The 16,698-nt window shown below is 38.8% G+C and overlaps 2 protein-coding genes and 1 non-coding gene across 3 annotated transcripts; 2 read left to right on the forward strand and 1 right to left on the reverse strand.

The window, feature by feature from the left end:
- Nucleotides 1-4,171: 4,171 nt before the first annotated feature.
- On the forward strand, nucleotides 4,172-10,407 carry LOC149015069 (endoplasmin homolog). The gene is made up of 15 exons (XM_089157002.1): nucleotides 4,172-4,372; nucleotides 4,767-4,890; nucleotides 5,024-5,177; nucleotides 5,326-5,406; nucleotides 5,511-5,622; nucleotides 5,754-5,880; nucleotides 6,025-6,163; nucleotides 6,992-7,109; nucleotides 7,309-7,493; nucleotides 7,604-7,819; nucleotides 7,982-8,147; nucleotides 8,378-8,519; nucleotides 8,639-8,789; nucleotides 8,923-9,327; nucleotides 9,854-10,407. The coding sequence occupies exons 1-15, from the start codon at nucleotides 4,306-4,308 to the stop codon at nucleotides 10,133-10,135; spliced, it is 2,469 nt and encodes an 822-aa protein (XP_089013128.1). The 5' UTR covers nucleotides 4,172-4,305; the 3' UTR covers nucleotides 10,136-10,407.
- A 768-nt stretch (nucleotides 10,408-11,175) lies between these two features.
- LOC149015070 (thaumatin-like protein 1) lies at nucleotides 11,176-13,483 on the reverse strand. The gene is made up of 3 exons (XM_089157004.1): nucleotides 13,134-13,483; nucleotides 12,352-13,024; nucleotides 11,176-12,263 (listed from the first exon to the last, which is right to left on the reverse strand). Exons 1-3 carry the CDS (start codon nucleotides 13,198-13,200, stop codon nucleotides 11,891-11,893), a joined length of 1,113 nt encoding a protein of 370 aa, XP_089013130.1. The 5' UTR covers nucleotides 13,201-13,483; the 3' UTR covers nucleotides 11,176-11,890.
- Nucleotides 13,484-16,399: 2,916 nt separating this feature from the next.
- Nucleotides 16,400-16,483, forward strand: TRNAL-CAA (transfer RNA leucine (anticodon CAA)). The gene has a single exon. It is a non-coding gene; the product is annotated as a tRNA-Leu (tRNA).
- Nucleotides 16,484-16,698: the final 215 nt, after the last annotated feature.

The following is a 16,698-nucleotide window of genomic DNA, read 5'->3' on the forward strand; positions in this document are numbered from 1 at the left end:
TTTCCGGCCGTCCCTGATTGCAGCACTTCTATTTCCTTTTTTCAGTTTTAAAATAACAAATATACTCTTTGGTTGCAGCGATTCTTGGTGCATACCGCAAATTACCTCCAGATCAGGAGTACAAGTTCTTCTGCGGCGAGCTTGATAGGTACGCCGCTAAGGCAGAGCCGGATGGCCGGTCCAACCCTCCTCCACACATTTGATGCTACCACCGCAACAACCATACGAGTTTTGTTCTCGCCCTTGTGGCGTGTTTTAGCTCCGCCCTTGTGGTGTGTTTTAGCTCCGCCCTTGTGGCGTGTTTTCGCTCCGCCCTTGCGGCGTGTATTTTGTCTCCCTCTGTGGGTGCTGATGTTTATTTGGTGCTGTAGTTGCTACAGCTTATGTTCTAAGGGTTCTTTGGGCGTATCCCATTTTGGGCTTGACCCAACCGTTAGCCTGGATGACCCTGTCTATTGCATGTACGACAGTTTGGTCACTTTCCGCGTGTATTCATGCAGTTGTGTCTGTATTTTTCTTTTCTTTGTGTGTCCGTACTTTTTTTAGTTCCCTGAATGAATGAAGTGTTGTTTACCAAAAAAAAAAAGAAACAAACAACTCACGAGGGATGAATATCATCATTTACTAACCTCAAGGGGTGGCTCAGTTGGCAAAGACCAACGATTCCACATAAGAGGTCAGAGTTTGAATTTCTTCGGGACCAATAGCGAATCTCCACCTATATTAATTATATAAAAAGCGCCTTGAGGATGTAGTCGTGGAGCGCGGAAGCTGGCCCGGATGAACCTCGTTCCAAAAACAAAAAGTAAATAAAATAAACAAATAAAAAGATTCCTATGGTTGAAAGCACTTCTTCATCTGCTGTTTAAAGCACAATGAGAAACCAAATTAGCTGGCTATGGCAAATGTTAATGTGTTTTATAATATCTTAGGCTCTTTTTGAGAATGAGAATTGATACAAAAAAGAGCCTTAGTCCATTATGAATTTTAGAGGTTTTTCTATTATTTTAAATAAAAATAAAACTGATAATAGATGCCAAACAATTTAAAATAATGAAAAAGCTCATAATTGAGAATGATAATTGATACCAAAAAGAGCCTTAGTCTAAAGGGTGTACTTACCATGGTTTCTCGGATATCGCCGAGATTGGTGAGTTTGTTTAAGAAGGAAGGGATTTTGCTGAAGAGATTGGTGTAACTGAGCCTTACCATTGTGAGGTACTTGAGATTTGTGATGGTGGAAGGAATGTTTCCGGTGAGGTTTGTAATGTGTCGGAAAACGAGGGTGTTGAGAATCTTGAGATACGGAAGGTCACCGACAGCATCTGGAATTTGGCTAGAGATGTTTGCTTGGAAGATGTTAAGTTGGATGATGCGATTGGTGTTGGAATCACATTCCACATTGTACCAGTCGGAGCAATCGGTGCTAGCGACCCATGAAGCCAGGTGGTATGGGTTGTTAAATGCTTCTTTGATCTTCATGAGTGTTGTGTAGTCGTCTTTGTTGTAGCGAACAATTGTGGCTAGAGATCGAGAAGAAGAAGAAGGTGTTGGGACTTGGGAGGAAGCATAGAAGGAGAGTCAGGAAGAAGGTGAACACTCTGGTTTCCATGGTTTATGGGTTCTTTCTTGAAGTGGTAGAGATTGAATTGTGAGGAATTGAGAGTTGTGAGCTTCTGAATTTATATAGAAGACAAAGATGGTGATGATGGGGTTGAATTAACCAAAAGTCGGGCGACTTTTGGCGACATGTCGCCGTGTCGCCAGGGTCCGGGGTCGGACCCTAGCGACACGGGCCGACATGCCAAACCTTGGTACTTACCATATGTTAACGCGGACCTTTTTAGTCTATTGTGGATTCTGAGTTTTTGTTTTGGTCTTTTTTTTAAAAAAAAAATCCATGATAAATACCAACACACAAAATAAATAAATAAATAAAACTTGTCAAAAATTGAAAACTGTTACATCCAAATCTGATTTCCCAGATGAACTAAGGTTGAACCTTAGGAACCAACCCAACACCAATACATAAGATCAAAAAATGAAAGTAGTTCGACCTTGTTGGTTGGGTGGTCGTCTCTAGCTAACAATGAAGTTAGTCATGAATGCAACATCATCTCCAATAGATAGCGGCTAGAGGCTTACGACTGAGGAATTTTGAGCCAAAGAAGAAGATAACAAGCATATATATACAAGTTGCAACATGTAGATTTCAACCACCTTTGATTGAGGTTGGTATATATGGTTTACATAGAATTACCTATTGATAGATGTCCGTTGGATCTCCTATGGTGGCTTTTTCTCTTTGTTTAACTCATCAAAGCCCGATTGGCATAAGTCTAGGACTCATATTAAGTTTCTCTAGTTGGAAGGCTCTCATTTTAGCAAGAAAGACAGAGTGGCCAATTTCTACTACAGGCTTCCATCCTAGTGGAAGCCCATCCTTGTCTTGCTCTTTGAAATGAAATTTCCTTTTACCAAAAAAAAAAAAAGTGTGCGTCATTCATGTTGGTTTGTATGTCAATATTTCAAGTCCTTTCCATTTGTAGCCATGGGTATTCTCGAGCATCTTCTGTGAGGATTCTTTGGCAAAGACCCAAGTCCCTTTCATTAGGCTAGAGTAATCCCGACTTCTTGTTCTCTAATTTATTACTATTCTGAGGAAAGAAGGTTAAGGGTGTTAGTTGTGTACCGATAACATTTTACTGTACCGAATCGTGCTAGTTAAACCACAGTGTATTGCATCGTTTTCAAATTTGGTACAGTATTTACCGAAAATCGTTTTAAATCGCACTGTACTGCATCGTTTTCAAAGTCGGTACAATATGTACTGAAAACTATTTTTTAGAATTCGGCACGGTACAATTTCGATTTTAGGTTGCATATCGCCGTTATGTACCAAATATTGTACCGAATTACCATACCGAAACCATACCGTATAGCGAATTACCGTACCGAATTTGACAGCTTTAGATTCTAGGTTGGGTTGGGCCCAATTTAAGGCTCAGTCCATCTTGACATTATTCTTGAAAAATACAAATCCAATGTAACCCATGAATTGAAAATCATATTTCAACTACAAAATTTTATTTCGTACCAACAAAAAGAAAAATGTCTCCAGCCACCACTTTCCTTTCTTACTAGATTTTATAGTTATTGGTTCTAGAATGAAAAAGAAAGGTTTTAGGAAAGAACTCGAGGGCAAAAGAAAAAGGGAATTGAAAAATAATAACATTAATATACTATAGTCAATATATTAAGCTTATTTGGAAACATTACAAATTAAAAGATTAGAAGAATGAGTTTTTTTATAACGAAATTATACCATACTACATACCGAACCGTATCGTTTTTATCTTATCAATTTCATACTGATACCGTACTGAACCGTTTTCATACTGTACTGAAAAAATTATGCACGGTAGGATTTTTGTATGAGATTTGAAATTTGATACTGTAACGTACCATGCCGAATTGACACCCTCACATAAGGTCTAGCTTGCTGTTCGTCTTAAGTCCTCGATTGAGAGTTATGAATACGATTAAACCACCAGTTTAAAATCGAGTAAAAAATGGTACAACCATACCAAAAGGACCCTAATAAGAGGCTAAGACAAAAGAAATAGGGCATTCTACCAAAAAAAAAGCCAAAAGAAATAGGGCATTCTACCAAAAAAACCCAAAAGAAATAGGACATTCTACCAAAAAAGACAAAAGAAATGGAGTATGCTTTATAAAAATTAAAAGGAGAAAAAAAAAAAAAAAAGAAATCCATCCGGATTTACCAGACACCGTTTTTTTTTTCTTCTTCCAATAGAAGTAGAACCAGATAGCGACCTAATAAATAAACAAAAATAGAAAAATGGAAAAACTGTCCGTTGGATCAGTTGGAGTAGTTTTTGGGTCTACGGCGTGTAGACCACGATCGCAAAGCCAAGGTGGATTGGAACTATCCGAACTATCCAGAACCCTGCTCCCCTCTTCCACGTCAATCGTGATAGCGTGAACCAGTAGAAATTCGCCATGTGTCATTTAACTACATGCGTACCGTCCGATCTTCCACTTGGCAATTTATAGGTCGTCTTATACGTTTTAATGGAAGTCAAGCTTTCCAACCAAGTCTCCGGGTGACCCGCCTATTGGGCTCGCTATATAACCATCACAACCCCAAATGACGCTACTAGAGCTCTGGTTCTCGCATTTTTGTTTTATTCTAAGCTTTAGAGCAACAGATTTGTGCGAAAATACAGATTCACTACTGAGTTTGAGTGTTGAACCTGCTGAGATTTTTGAGTCGTGAAGACGATGAAGAAGTGGACTATCCCTTCTGCTCTGCTTCTGTTACTTCTTCTCTCCCTCCTGCCGGATCAAGGTAATTTTTCTGTTCTATCTTGGATTCGAGCCTTCTCTGTCGTTCGAATGCGCCTAGATCTGGTTTTCTATGATTCAAACTTTGTAGTTTTTTTTTTCACTTAGTAGTTCGTAGATCTGGATATGTATCAGTGCTTTCACTTGCATGCTCTGGCGCTACAAATTGGTGGACAATTATTAATTTATCTTGATCTATAACTTTTATGCGGTATTGGACCAGCATTTGTTTTATCCTTTTCGGAATTGATCTAGTTCATGGTATTAGTGTTAGAATAGATGTTATTTAGTTTCTGAAATGCCTCATCTCGCGGATTGAATTATCTGTGTTTAGTGATATGAAGATTAAAGGATTATTAGGTGTCTGATCCTGACATGTGATATATCGGATTCTTTAGGTCGTAAGATACATGCCAATGCAGAAGAGAGTCAATCCGAAGAGCTCGTAGACCCCCCGAAGGTTGAAGACAAGCTTGGTGCCGTTCCTAATGGATTATCAACTGATTCGGATGTTGTTAAAAGGTTGCTTTCTGTTTTATTTTGAGATTTTTCCTGAATGGATCTGCTTTGAGTTTTACTGCTCGTTTTAAATTTTGGATTTGGATTCCATTCTCCTGTTCACCTTTTTTAACTTGAGAATTTTCTTTGGACTCAGGGAGGCAGAGTCGATCTCAAAGAAATCACTCCGTAGTAATGCGGAGAAGTTCGAGTTCCAAGCTGAGGTTTCTCGGCTCATGGATATAATCATTAACTCTCTTTATAGCAATAAAGACATTTTCTTGAGGGAGCTGATCTCCAATGCTTCTGATGTAAGAAGATTTTACTAATCCTTTACCATGCTAACTTGAACAACTAAAATGTTTGTCCATTCATCCAAAAATAAATGTTAAAAGTAGTTTTTTATTCCGCACTTCTGAATGGAGCTTCTTTTATATCAATTTGTCTATTCTTTTTCAGGCATTGGATAAGATCAGGTTCCTTTCCCTCACAGACAAGGAAATTTTGGGTGAAGGTGATAACACAAAGCTTGAGATCGAGGTCAGTCATTGGCTGTGTTGAAATGATAAAAATCTTGAAGCTGAATTTTAGCCTCCTTCTTGTTAGGAAGTCTGCTGAAACTGTTTACATATAACAAAATGCAGATTAAATTAGACAAGGAAAAGAAAGTGCTTTCTATTCGTGACAGAGGTATCGGTATGACAAAAGAGGATCTGATCAAGAACCTGGGAACCATAGCAAAGTCTGGAACTTCAGGTATCCTGTTAATTTCATTGTTCAAGATATTAGGACGTAGGAAGACTGTCTGAAATAAAACTTGGCCTTTTGTTCCACATTTTTCTTTTTGAATGAGTATTTACTGAGTATATTGTTTCTTTTGTTTGCAGCTTTTGTTGAGAAAATGCAAACAAGCGGTGATCTCAATCTCATTGGACAGTTTGGAGTTGGGTTTTACTCAGTTTATCTTGTTGCAGACTATGTTGAAGTCATTAGTAAACACAACGATGACAAACAGTAAGGCTTTCAAGGCATTAATTTCTCAACGGTCACCCCCTCTCTAGTCCCCCCTTCCAAAAAAGAGAAAGAAGAAAAAAGTGGATTAAAGAAAAGAATCATCTTCTGTGGATAAATATCAAATCGTCCTTTCTGAATTTTCAGGTATATTTGGGAGTCAAAGGCTGATGGGGCATTCGCAATCTCTGAAGATGTAGATAATGAGCCACTAGGACGTGGAACTGAGATCAGATTGCATCTTAGAGAGGAAGCCCAGGAGTATTTGGAAGAAGACAAATTAAAAGTGAGTGTTCTTGCCCTTAATTTTATAGCTTTCTTTCTTGGATTACCATAATTAAGTTACAATAAAGAGTTTGTTTGGCAATTGTTGGGCCGTTTTCTGATCATTAATTTAACAAATTATTCATGGGAAAGGACTGTAGAAGGCTACAACCTAACTTTTACATCATCCAACTGATGGAAAAAATCAAAACTAATATGCATTATATCGTCCAACCAATAGTAACCTTCCATTTATTCACCCAAAAAAGGGAGGAGGGAAAAAAGAGAGCCTTCCAGCCAAAGATAAGAGAATGTGGATGCTTCTAGCCATAGTTAAAATGTTGGGTTGGCGAAGACCTCTGGTTCCATAACGGTCCCTCCATTTATTATTCTTACTATGACGTTTTTCAGATGAATTGGTCAAACAGTCCTAAACATTTACGGTTGCATATGAAATAAGCTTTCTGTGATAAGGTTGAATGGGTAAGTCGAGTTGGAAAACATTTCCCCAAATATGCCTTTTGCATTCAATTGTTAATTGCAGAAAGTCACTATCTTCAGTGTCAATTGTGGTCTGCACATGTGAATATCTGTAGCCTCCTTATGTCTGATCAGTATTTAAAACTGGAAGAACTACATAATAGCCTCTCAATTTTAATTGAAAATTTATCCTACCTTGACATTCAAGAGATGAAGTAATTCTAGTTAGAATTAATCCCAGCTACATGATCTGCATTGTCGTTTCATGCTGCAATCTGCAAATATAAACATTAGATGATCCAGAATGATGATTAGATATATCGTCCTATCCATTTCTGGTCTGAGGTTTTAGATTGTTCTCTGAATGCAGGAATTGGTGAAGAAATACTCTCAATTTATTAACTTCCCTATAAAGATGTGGGCCAGCAAAGAAGTTGATGTGGAGGCTCCTGCAGATGAAGATGAGTCTAATGATGAAGAGGAAACAGGTAAATGTAATTTTGAGAAATTAGATGATAAAATTCCCTCTCGCTTTTAGGTACTCAAATGTTCATAATCTATCCAATACAGACTAATGATAGATTAAAGTCCATGTTCTTGTAAACCTCCCCCTCTTCTTTCTTCTGCTTTCTTATTTTGTAATTTTGGTTGCCTCAATGCCCATACATTGTGATTGTTGATTGCCAGCTGAAACCAGCACTTCAGAGGAAGATGCAGAAGAGGAAGATTCTGAGAAAAAGCCAAAGACTAAGACAGTGAAGGAAACAATTTATGAGTGGGAGCTTTTGAATGATATGAAGGCTATTTGGCTACGAAATCCAAAGGAGGTTGCAGATGAAGAGTACACAAAATTCTACCACTCTCTTGCGAAGGTAATCATTACACAATTTGTGTGATTACTTATGGAATGAAAAATATTAAAATTTTTGAGCTTACCGTATAAAGAACTGTGTTTTAAATTGACAATTTCATATGTCAACAGGACTTTGGTGATGAGAAACCCTTGGCATGGAGCCACTTTACTGCTGAAGGTGATGTGGAGTTCAAGGCTATGCTGTTTGTTCCTCCAAAGGCTCCTCATGATCTGTATGAAAGCTACTATAACTCCAACAAAGCCAACTTGAAGTTGTTTGTTAGACGTGTCTTCATCTCAGATGAATTTGATGAACTTCTTCCCAAGTACCTGAGCTTTTTGAATGTGAGTTTTTTTTTTTGGATTTTGTTTTGTTGGGGGGGGGGGGGGTTGGTATGTATTGGTCCAAAAGAAAGTTTAAAATATGGTTGGTTTCCAAGATTAGCTTTTCAATTTATTGGGCCCTGGAATCAATCTCACTCTCATGCTTGCTTACATCATGAGCAGGGTCTTGTTGATTCTGATACCTTGCCACTCAATGTATCACGAGAAATGCTTCAACAGCACAGCAGTCTCAAGACTATCAAGAAGAAACTTATTCGCAAAGCTCTAGATATGATCCGTAAGATTGCTGATGAGGATCCTGATGAGGCTATTGATAATGACAAGAAAGGTATGGAGCCTTATCCTAGTAAGATCTATTGCATGGTTGTATCCTCTAAGCGGATGCCTATTGTCCCAAAGACCCCTTGTTTTTCTTTCGGTCTGGGTGGCTTATGTGGGGAGAGATTAACATGAACTATTTCTATGTTTTGTTGATGATACATTTTATTAGTTCAAATTAGTGCTGTATAAGCTGATTCTCTCTTGTTTCTCTATTGATATTATTTGTTGGACGACCAGAAGTTGAAAAGGCAGATGACAATGATGAGAAGAAAGGTCAATATGCCAGGTTCTGGAATGAGTTTGGAAAGTCCATAAAGCTTGGTATCATTGAGGATGCCACCAATAGAAACCGTCTTGCAAAGCTACTCAGATTTGAAAGGTGAGTCCTGGTGGGCTTTGTAATTCATACCTACTGCACTTTTCATCTTTCGGTTGAGGTATCTTTGGATCATATTCATCTGAAGTGATAACTGATTGTCTCTGCATTCATTTTTGCAGTACAAAGTCTGGTGGCAAACTGACATCTCTAGACCAATACATCTCAAGAATGAAGTCTGGACAGAAGGATATCTTTTATATAACAGGAACCAGTAAGGAACAATTGGAGAAATCACCATTCCTTGAGAGACTCTCAAAGAAAAACTATGAGGTATTAACCAAGTTTTCTTGTTTATTTGACACCTGCTCAAACAGATACCCGTTATTATTTTTATTGATGGCCGAGGAGTGTCAATGCTGCTGCTCTTATCTGATGAGTTATAATGGATTTTGTATTATTCCAGGTTATTTTCTTCACTGATCCTGTAGATGAATACCTAATGCAATACTTGATGGACTACGAAGACTTGAAATTCCAGAATGTGTCCAAGGAAGGACTGAAGCTTGGGAAGGACTCAAAAGATAAGGAGCTGAAGGAGTCATTCAAAGAGCTGACAAAATGGTGGAAGGGGGCTCTTGCTAGTGAAAATGTTGATGATGTGAAGATAAGCAACCGCCTCGAGAACACTCCATGTGTGGTGGTGACATCCAAGTTTGGGTGGAGTGCGAACATGGAAAAAATTATGCAATCGCAGACTCTATCTGATGCTAACAAGCAAGCATATATGCGTGGCAAGAGGGTTCTTGAAATTAACCCCAGGCACCCAATCATCAAAGTGCTTCGGGAGAGGGTTGTCACGGATCCTGAGGTATATCTTGGAACTTCTATGTTTGCACCTCACTTATGCAGACTTTTGTTTTTATTTTCTTCGCTAATGCAAACATTTGCCCTTTTATTGCATGTAGTTTAATGGGTTTGGTACCTTTGTACACCTTTGTTAAAAACTAGAAATGGTTTTGAGACTTTCTTGTCTTAGGTCTTGTGTTGAGACAGAAAGTTGAGTAATCTCTGATGAGACCAGAGCCATTGTATATCCCCTGAATGGTCCCAGGAATTCCCTGATTTTTGGTCCCAGGAATAATGTTAAAAAATGTTATGTCATCCCATTTTCTCAGGTCAGCTAAAGCTACCAGGGTATTATTAACTTCTAGGTGAACTAACCACATTTTTGTGTATTTGCTAACCCTCTCTTGTCTTCTTGCTTTTTGCACTCTCTTTATACGCTTTTATGCTACCAACCTTGTATCTTACTAGTGTTCACACAACCTCACACACCCCAATTTATGTGCATCTTGTATGTTACAATCTAAAAACTTGAAATGGTCACTTGACAGGATGCCAATGTAAAGCAGACTGCACGTCTTGTATACCAAACAGCCCTTATGGAGAGTGGCTTCGTCCTCAGTGATCCTAAGGATTTTGCGTCCAGTATCTACAGCTCAGTGAAGTCTAGTTTGAACATCAATCAAGATGCTGCAGTGGAAGAGGAAGATGACGTAGAGGAGGCTGAGGCTGAGCCTGAGGCTGAGCCTGAGGAAGTGACTTCCAAGGGTGGTCATTCTGGAGAAACCGAGCACGAAACAGAATCTGAATCTTCAGCCAAGGATGAGTTGTAGTAAATTCATCAAGGGGTGGTGGCCTTCTTGTTCAGATTTTTCTTACAGCCTAGTTTCTCTTGGAGACGACCGTTTTGTGGAGAAAGAATTTAGATAGCCTTAAAAGTTGATGCTAGCATGTCTCAAGAATTTTGCAATGTAGTAGAAAATTTTCAGAGAATGTAGGCGGAGTCAATCCCCTAAAATTGGAGCTTTTCTTTACCACTAGACTCTGGGATATGTACTTCTGTTATTGATGATAAGGACCAATTTCACATATCTTATCTTTTACCTATTGACTTGAGTTCTTCATTCGGTTTGAGTTTCTTATCACCATTGACTTGAGTTCAAGTCAGACCAATGTCTGATTTGTGCACCAAGCAGTTTAGAAATGGTTCAGTTGACTTGCTCTATTTTGTTGGTCTATTTGTGAAGTCAGAAATGTCTCTCCACATTTGAACATTTGCTTGCCAGGGGAAACTTAATTCAACCCAGGCCTCTTCGTCTAAAGGAAAGGTCAAAATGTTCAGGAGCGTGGCTTCTGGTCTTTGGATCCATGCTCTTATACTTGCTTCTATGCTCAATAGAAGGGAAGCCCAAAAAATGAGTTTTCCAATATTATTATCCTTTCAGACGATTCACTCTCCATGTTTCCACATGTACCAGGAAATAACATTAGCTGAAATAATGGGGAGTATTCTCAGTGCTGGAGCTTGGCTATTACATGGTACGCCATATTCTTCTCCTCTTCCCAACCCTAACCAGTTCTAGGTGTGTTTTTCTTCTAAACCCTAGATTAAGTTGTACACAAAAAATCAGACCCAAAAATCATATAAAATTTACTGAAACACTCAATCCAATATGGTACATCATTGTTTCATGCTTTGAGATTTGGATGAGATTTCAGTATCTCACCTTAATGAGACACTTAGATGAGATGAAATTTTAAACATTGACCAAAAAATCTAATTCTTGTATGCAACAGAGACGAAAGCTATCATATATTGGAAAAAAAAAGTAAAACAGTTCAACAGGATTCCCCCTTTTTTTTTCTTCAAGGTATCGCTTTCTGGAAAATAGTTTCAACAGGACTCAACGTATCGCTCTTTTGAATGCTGACTCAGAAGGTTTATAACATAAAACTTGTAACAGAAAGCTCATTCTCGCATGAAACAGAAACGAAAGCATCAATTATAAGTCAAAAGGTAACCCTAGCCCCTCTTTTATGAGTCTTAAGCTCAACCCTCCTAACAGCCTGACCTTGATAATTGTACAATGTAGTAGAATCTCTCATTATTATATTCATAATACTGGGTCAGGCATGAGGCTTCAACTAGGGGTATCACACTTAATTGCCTAATAGCATAGATATCAATTATCCTCCTCCAATAACTATTCTTTTAACAAGAAAATGGCACAGAATCCACAAAATACACAAGAGTTCTCATGCAGCCAAAGATGCTTTCGGAAAGAAATAAGAGATTAATACTAAATATGACCTTAGACTAGAAAAAAATTAATATAAAATATGAACAACCTAAAAATGGAATGGGTGGTTTATAATCTGATACAATTGGACTTCCCAAACAAGGTGAAAACTGAAAGCCAAAACCTCCATTAGTTCTGTAACCTTCAGGGAGCATCAAATTGGCTTTGTAGGCGACCTGAATGGTGAACCTGCCTTCCCAAACAAGATAAAACCCTAAAAGCGTCAGAGGTCAAGTCCTCTTTTTCCACCATTGTCTTTTTGTCAAGATAGGAGAAGACAGAATAGAACTATAACTGAAGGAAGGGGAAGAAGATGAGAGCGATGGTTGAAACAATAGTGAGAGTAGATTGAAGAACAGAGGAAGAAAGGGTTGTCCTGGTTGAGTCTCCGGTGGCCAACGCTGCCAAAATCGATTCATCTGTCTGCATAGCAGTTGTCCCTGACCCTGAATCTATTCCTGTCTGTGACACTATTCCTGACCCTGAACCATCTGTTGTGGTTCCTGTCGTTTCTGGAGTTGGAGTTGAAGTTGAAGTTGGAGTTGTAGTTGAAGTTGCAGTTGGAGTAGAAGTAGAAGTAGAAGTTGGAGTTGGAGTTGGAGTTGAAGTTGCAGCTGGAGTTGGAGTAGAAGTAGAAGTTGAACCTCTCGTGTCCTTCAGACTGTAATCAGAATAAATAACTAATCAGAGAAATTTCATTTGTATAAAGGGACTTAAGAAGCTTTTCCATGGCGGATTTGTTTTCTTACCTAGAACCAGAAGAAGGACAGAAAGTGATGGTATAATCTGCTCCAGAACAGGTAAATGTACTGGTGGGATCATCATAAGCATAACTGTAAGATCTAGGACAGGCAGATTTGAACATCTCTGAATATACCGACGGCTGGCAAGATGTGGGGGTATTGAAGGCGCCGCTGCAACAATACTCAGGACTCCCAAATGCCTCACAGGCACTATTACAAGCATCTCCGCTGCTCACCTTCAACTCCATTGGGCATTGCTGGTTCAAATCTGCAGCGCATCCAGCCGATTCACAGGCACCCATGCCACCACTGACATCCACCATCATGGGCAGATTATACCCATCTACTAAACTCACATCGTAGAAATCCTGACTACCAGAACCTAATGTGAACTCTGCAAGCGTTGCAGGAGGAGCAGCACCTGCGCCATTGCATTCTACCTGGCCTGATCCACAGTCGCCTGTTGAGCATTTGCCTTGCCCTGCTGCATCGAAGTTGCAGCCTGTTCTGCCCCAGAACCGCCCTGACCATCCTGTTGGAGCTTGGAAGGCACGGTAGCTGCTCTTTGGGAGCTCAAATCCTGTGCTATCTAAGCTTGGGCTACCTGCATTGGCAAGGATTCCAGGCCAGACTGTGTAGTCACATTTGTTTACAAATGTAAATGTAGCCCCTGAAGCACCTGTTGACAGAGAAACCAGTAAGATCAGAAAAACAGCTTATAACGGAATGAAAATGTGAGAGCAACCCAGATCTTAAAATGGGAAACCCTGAACTGGGTCTTCTCATACCTCGACAGATGAGTAACAAAACAAAGCTGAAGATCAAAGACGAAGAGCATGAGGAGAGCAGATCCATGTTTACAGTATAATGTAGTTGCTAACTTGCTATGCTAAAGAGAATAACTGAAGAAGCCTATGTCCTTGTTTAGAAATAATGAGGGAACACAGAATAAAATATATGGGATATGGTCCCTTATCGGATCTCTCACTTTTTATAATGAGATTGGGCTTCTTCCCTTAAATTGAATGTGCTTCTGCTAGGTTTTAACTGTTATGAACAACACTCAGCTTTGGATCTTGATCTAATCCATAACAATTAAATCTCTATTATTATTATTTCTTGATACATCTCATCATTCACAAAGGGCTATTTTGCTGAAATGACATGATTTCCTCACAATAGAGTCCAATTTGATGTCCTACCAAAAAGAGAGTAATCTGATGTACAAAAGTCACTCAAACAAGTAGGGCCAAGAGACTCTGGAAAAAATCTGAATTGGGTAATATGGTGGGGGCATGATTCAAGAGTAAATAAGAAGTTGAATCATGATTCTTGAAAAGGAAGTGATGGGTTTGTGCTTTTAATAAAGAAAAGTTTTGCCACCAAGGAATTCCATCACTAATTAATAGTTGGGTTGCTATTTAAGTTAATGAATGGGCCAATAGGGATCGTGATTAATAAATGAAAAAAATCATCTATTGTGCACAGTTTTTTACTAATTTATACCAAATAATTGGTCTAAATTTAAAAATTAATTTTAAATTTAACAAGTCTTAAATAGTCTTGTAATTTCTTTGCTTTCTCAGCTAGTTATTTAGCATAGTAGAAGATGTTTTTTCTTAATAAACCTAGTTTGTACGATCTTTGATTAACATTTTTTGTGCATGGATTTTAGACTCTTGGTCTACTTGAAAAAGGGATATCTTTAATATTTTTTTATATTTATTTATGAAAAGTGAAGGTAAAAAAAAGTTAATACTAAGCATCTTGAAATTTCAAACAGGAGTATCAGGTTCTCTAATGATTCCTCCATCCAATCATTGCCCCTCACCGGTCTTGTAGGTGTTTGAGAACTCCGAAATCAAAATTTCCAAGTCTGCTATGATCACAGAGTTAAATTTTTTTTTTTTTGATGGTTTTAGTTAGGTCTGATATGTATAAAGCGATCTGGTCCATGATGTGTGGACGGAGAGGATGACAACTGTAAGATAAGGAGGAATCATTTCATGAAAACGGATTGATTTCATTTTAGCTATTTCTATACGGACTGATTCTGTTTTAACCTTTTCATCCAACGGTTGTCATCCTCTCTGTCCACATGTCGCGAGATCTGATTTCAGAAGGAAGAGGACACGTGTCCAGTGCTTTTTGTTTAAGATATCATATGGGCTTTAAGGAATGGTGGGCAATAGAATCTGTGGGCTTCTTGGGCCTCGTTGAGATGGACGGTTGACGGTGCCTCGTTATCAGGCTAACCCACGTGTCAGTTTCGATTGAGGAAGTCGTCATGTCGATGCAAAAATCCGTCAGAACCCGACCATTTTTCTGCAATCCTCGACAATACCACGCGGCGTTACAAACTTACAACTAACCTCGATTAACGCCGTTATCTTTCGCGTCACTCCAAGTCTCCAACATTGCGCATCTGGCGGCGTGCTGCCTCATCTCCAGAGAATAAAAGTCGGCACCGTCATCTCTGACCGTTAGGTTCTTTCTTCCCTCTTCTTTTATTTTACTTAAAAAAGTGATAAAGCAGTAAAGCCTTTGCCCGTTACCTTGGACCATACCCGACACCCGAGAAGTGGGCCTCAACTTTCCTGAAATGATGGATACATTGTTTGTAGACAAGGTGAATAATGTGGATATGTGGGTCGTTAGTACGGTTGGTATAGGCACGTTGGGCCATCCATGGGACCAGATTAGAATAAGATTTTTTTTTATAAAATTTTTGGTTATTAGATGTTATCCACACTAAGGGTGTCAATACGGTACCGAAATCGTTTAACCATATCGGTATGGTACGGTTTCGGTTTCAGATGGTATACCATTGGTATATGCTGTATACCGTACCGAACCGTTTTTAAAATACCGTTTTCATACCGTACCGAATTTATATGGTATGGTATGTTTTTGGTTGGACTATTTGAAATGCAGTATGGTACGATACCGTATGAAGTTACTGATACCGTATTGACACCCTTAAGACCACACAGCCATACGAGTGGACTTGAAATATCATAAAAAATTTTACGTTAGTTTTTGACACTTAGATTGTTTAGTTTTCAAATTTTGAAATGTGTCAAGAGTTAAATGCCTCTCACCCCATGTGAATGACTGAAATGCCCCTCTCACTCCACCACCCGATCTCCCCCTCACGTCCCTTAACCCTCACAAATGCCTTATCCACCATTTCCATTTCCCAGCTATGAAGAGAATTAAATCCTTATTATGAGGAACTAAGCTCACTGAGGAGTCCAACTTGGCCGTGCTTGAAACGCTTACCCCAACGAAGAAATAACATGGCTCCCCTCAAGGGGCAGAGCGCATCCCTCCATGAATGGCACACAAGGGTGGCTGATCGGAGGTTTGGAAGGTTGAAGGAAGCTGCAATTTTGTTTAGAACATCGAATGGAAGTTGTGATAAGTTATGGCCCTCAGATGTTTCTCTCAGCGTCAAAGACCAAGAAAACCATCTAGAACCTAAACGGCGGTTGCGAGAAGTTGTTGTTGGCGATGGTTAATTTAGCACTATGAGAATTCTTTTGTTTGAACTGCTTTGGGTTGTGGTTGTGGTTGTGGTTGTTGATATTGATTTTAATGATAATGATGATGAAAATGAACGACGGTTTGGGAGAGGTGGGGTGGTGGTCGCCGGCAGTGGAGTGAGAGGGGCATTTTGATCATTTACATGAGTGAGGGGCATTTAGATCTTAACACATTTCGAAATTTGAAACTTAATAGTTAAAGATGTAAAAAACTAACATTGAATTTTCATAATATTTAAAGTGCACAAATGTGTACAACATGTAATATTCACCATATAAGTGGGTAATCCTGAGTTTGGGGACTTACACCTCTTAAAAAGAATAATACTATTCAACAAGCAAGTTGGGGGACTTATATCTCTTAGAATTTACATACATCATAGTAATATATATATTTTTTGGTCTAACATCATGGTAAAATTTACGGCTTCTTTGATTAGAAGATGGGTAATGTTTTTGACAAGAGAGTTTCATAATATATCCAAAAAATTAAAATAATTATACAAACAGTCAGGATGGCCGAGTGGTCTAAGGCGCCAGACTCAAGTTCTGGTCTTCGAAAGAGGGCGTGGGTTCAAATCCCACTTCTGACAAATTATTATTATGTGTTTTATTTTTCCAGAATATAAGAACTAAAGTAAAATATGAGAAAGCTAAAGTGCTCTTTTTTAAAGGAAGTAAACCCTTTTTTTTTTTTTTTTTTTTTTTTAAACAGCACTTCATTCGAAGTGCATATAACTAAAAGAAGTACAAACATAACTGCATGAGAACACAAGGATCGAAATGAACCAAGGAGCGGACAGGGCAT

The sequence above is a fragment of the Hakea prostrata genome, chromosome 5 (assembly GCF_041222555.1).
Source record: "Hakea prostrata isolate BN-2017 chromosome 5, UWA_Hpros_2, whole genome shotgun sequence".
Classification (NCBI taxonomy): Eukaryota; Viridiplantae; Streptophyta; class Magnoliopsida; order Proteales; family Proteaceae; genus Hakea; species Hakea prostrata.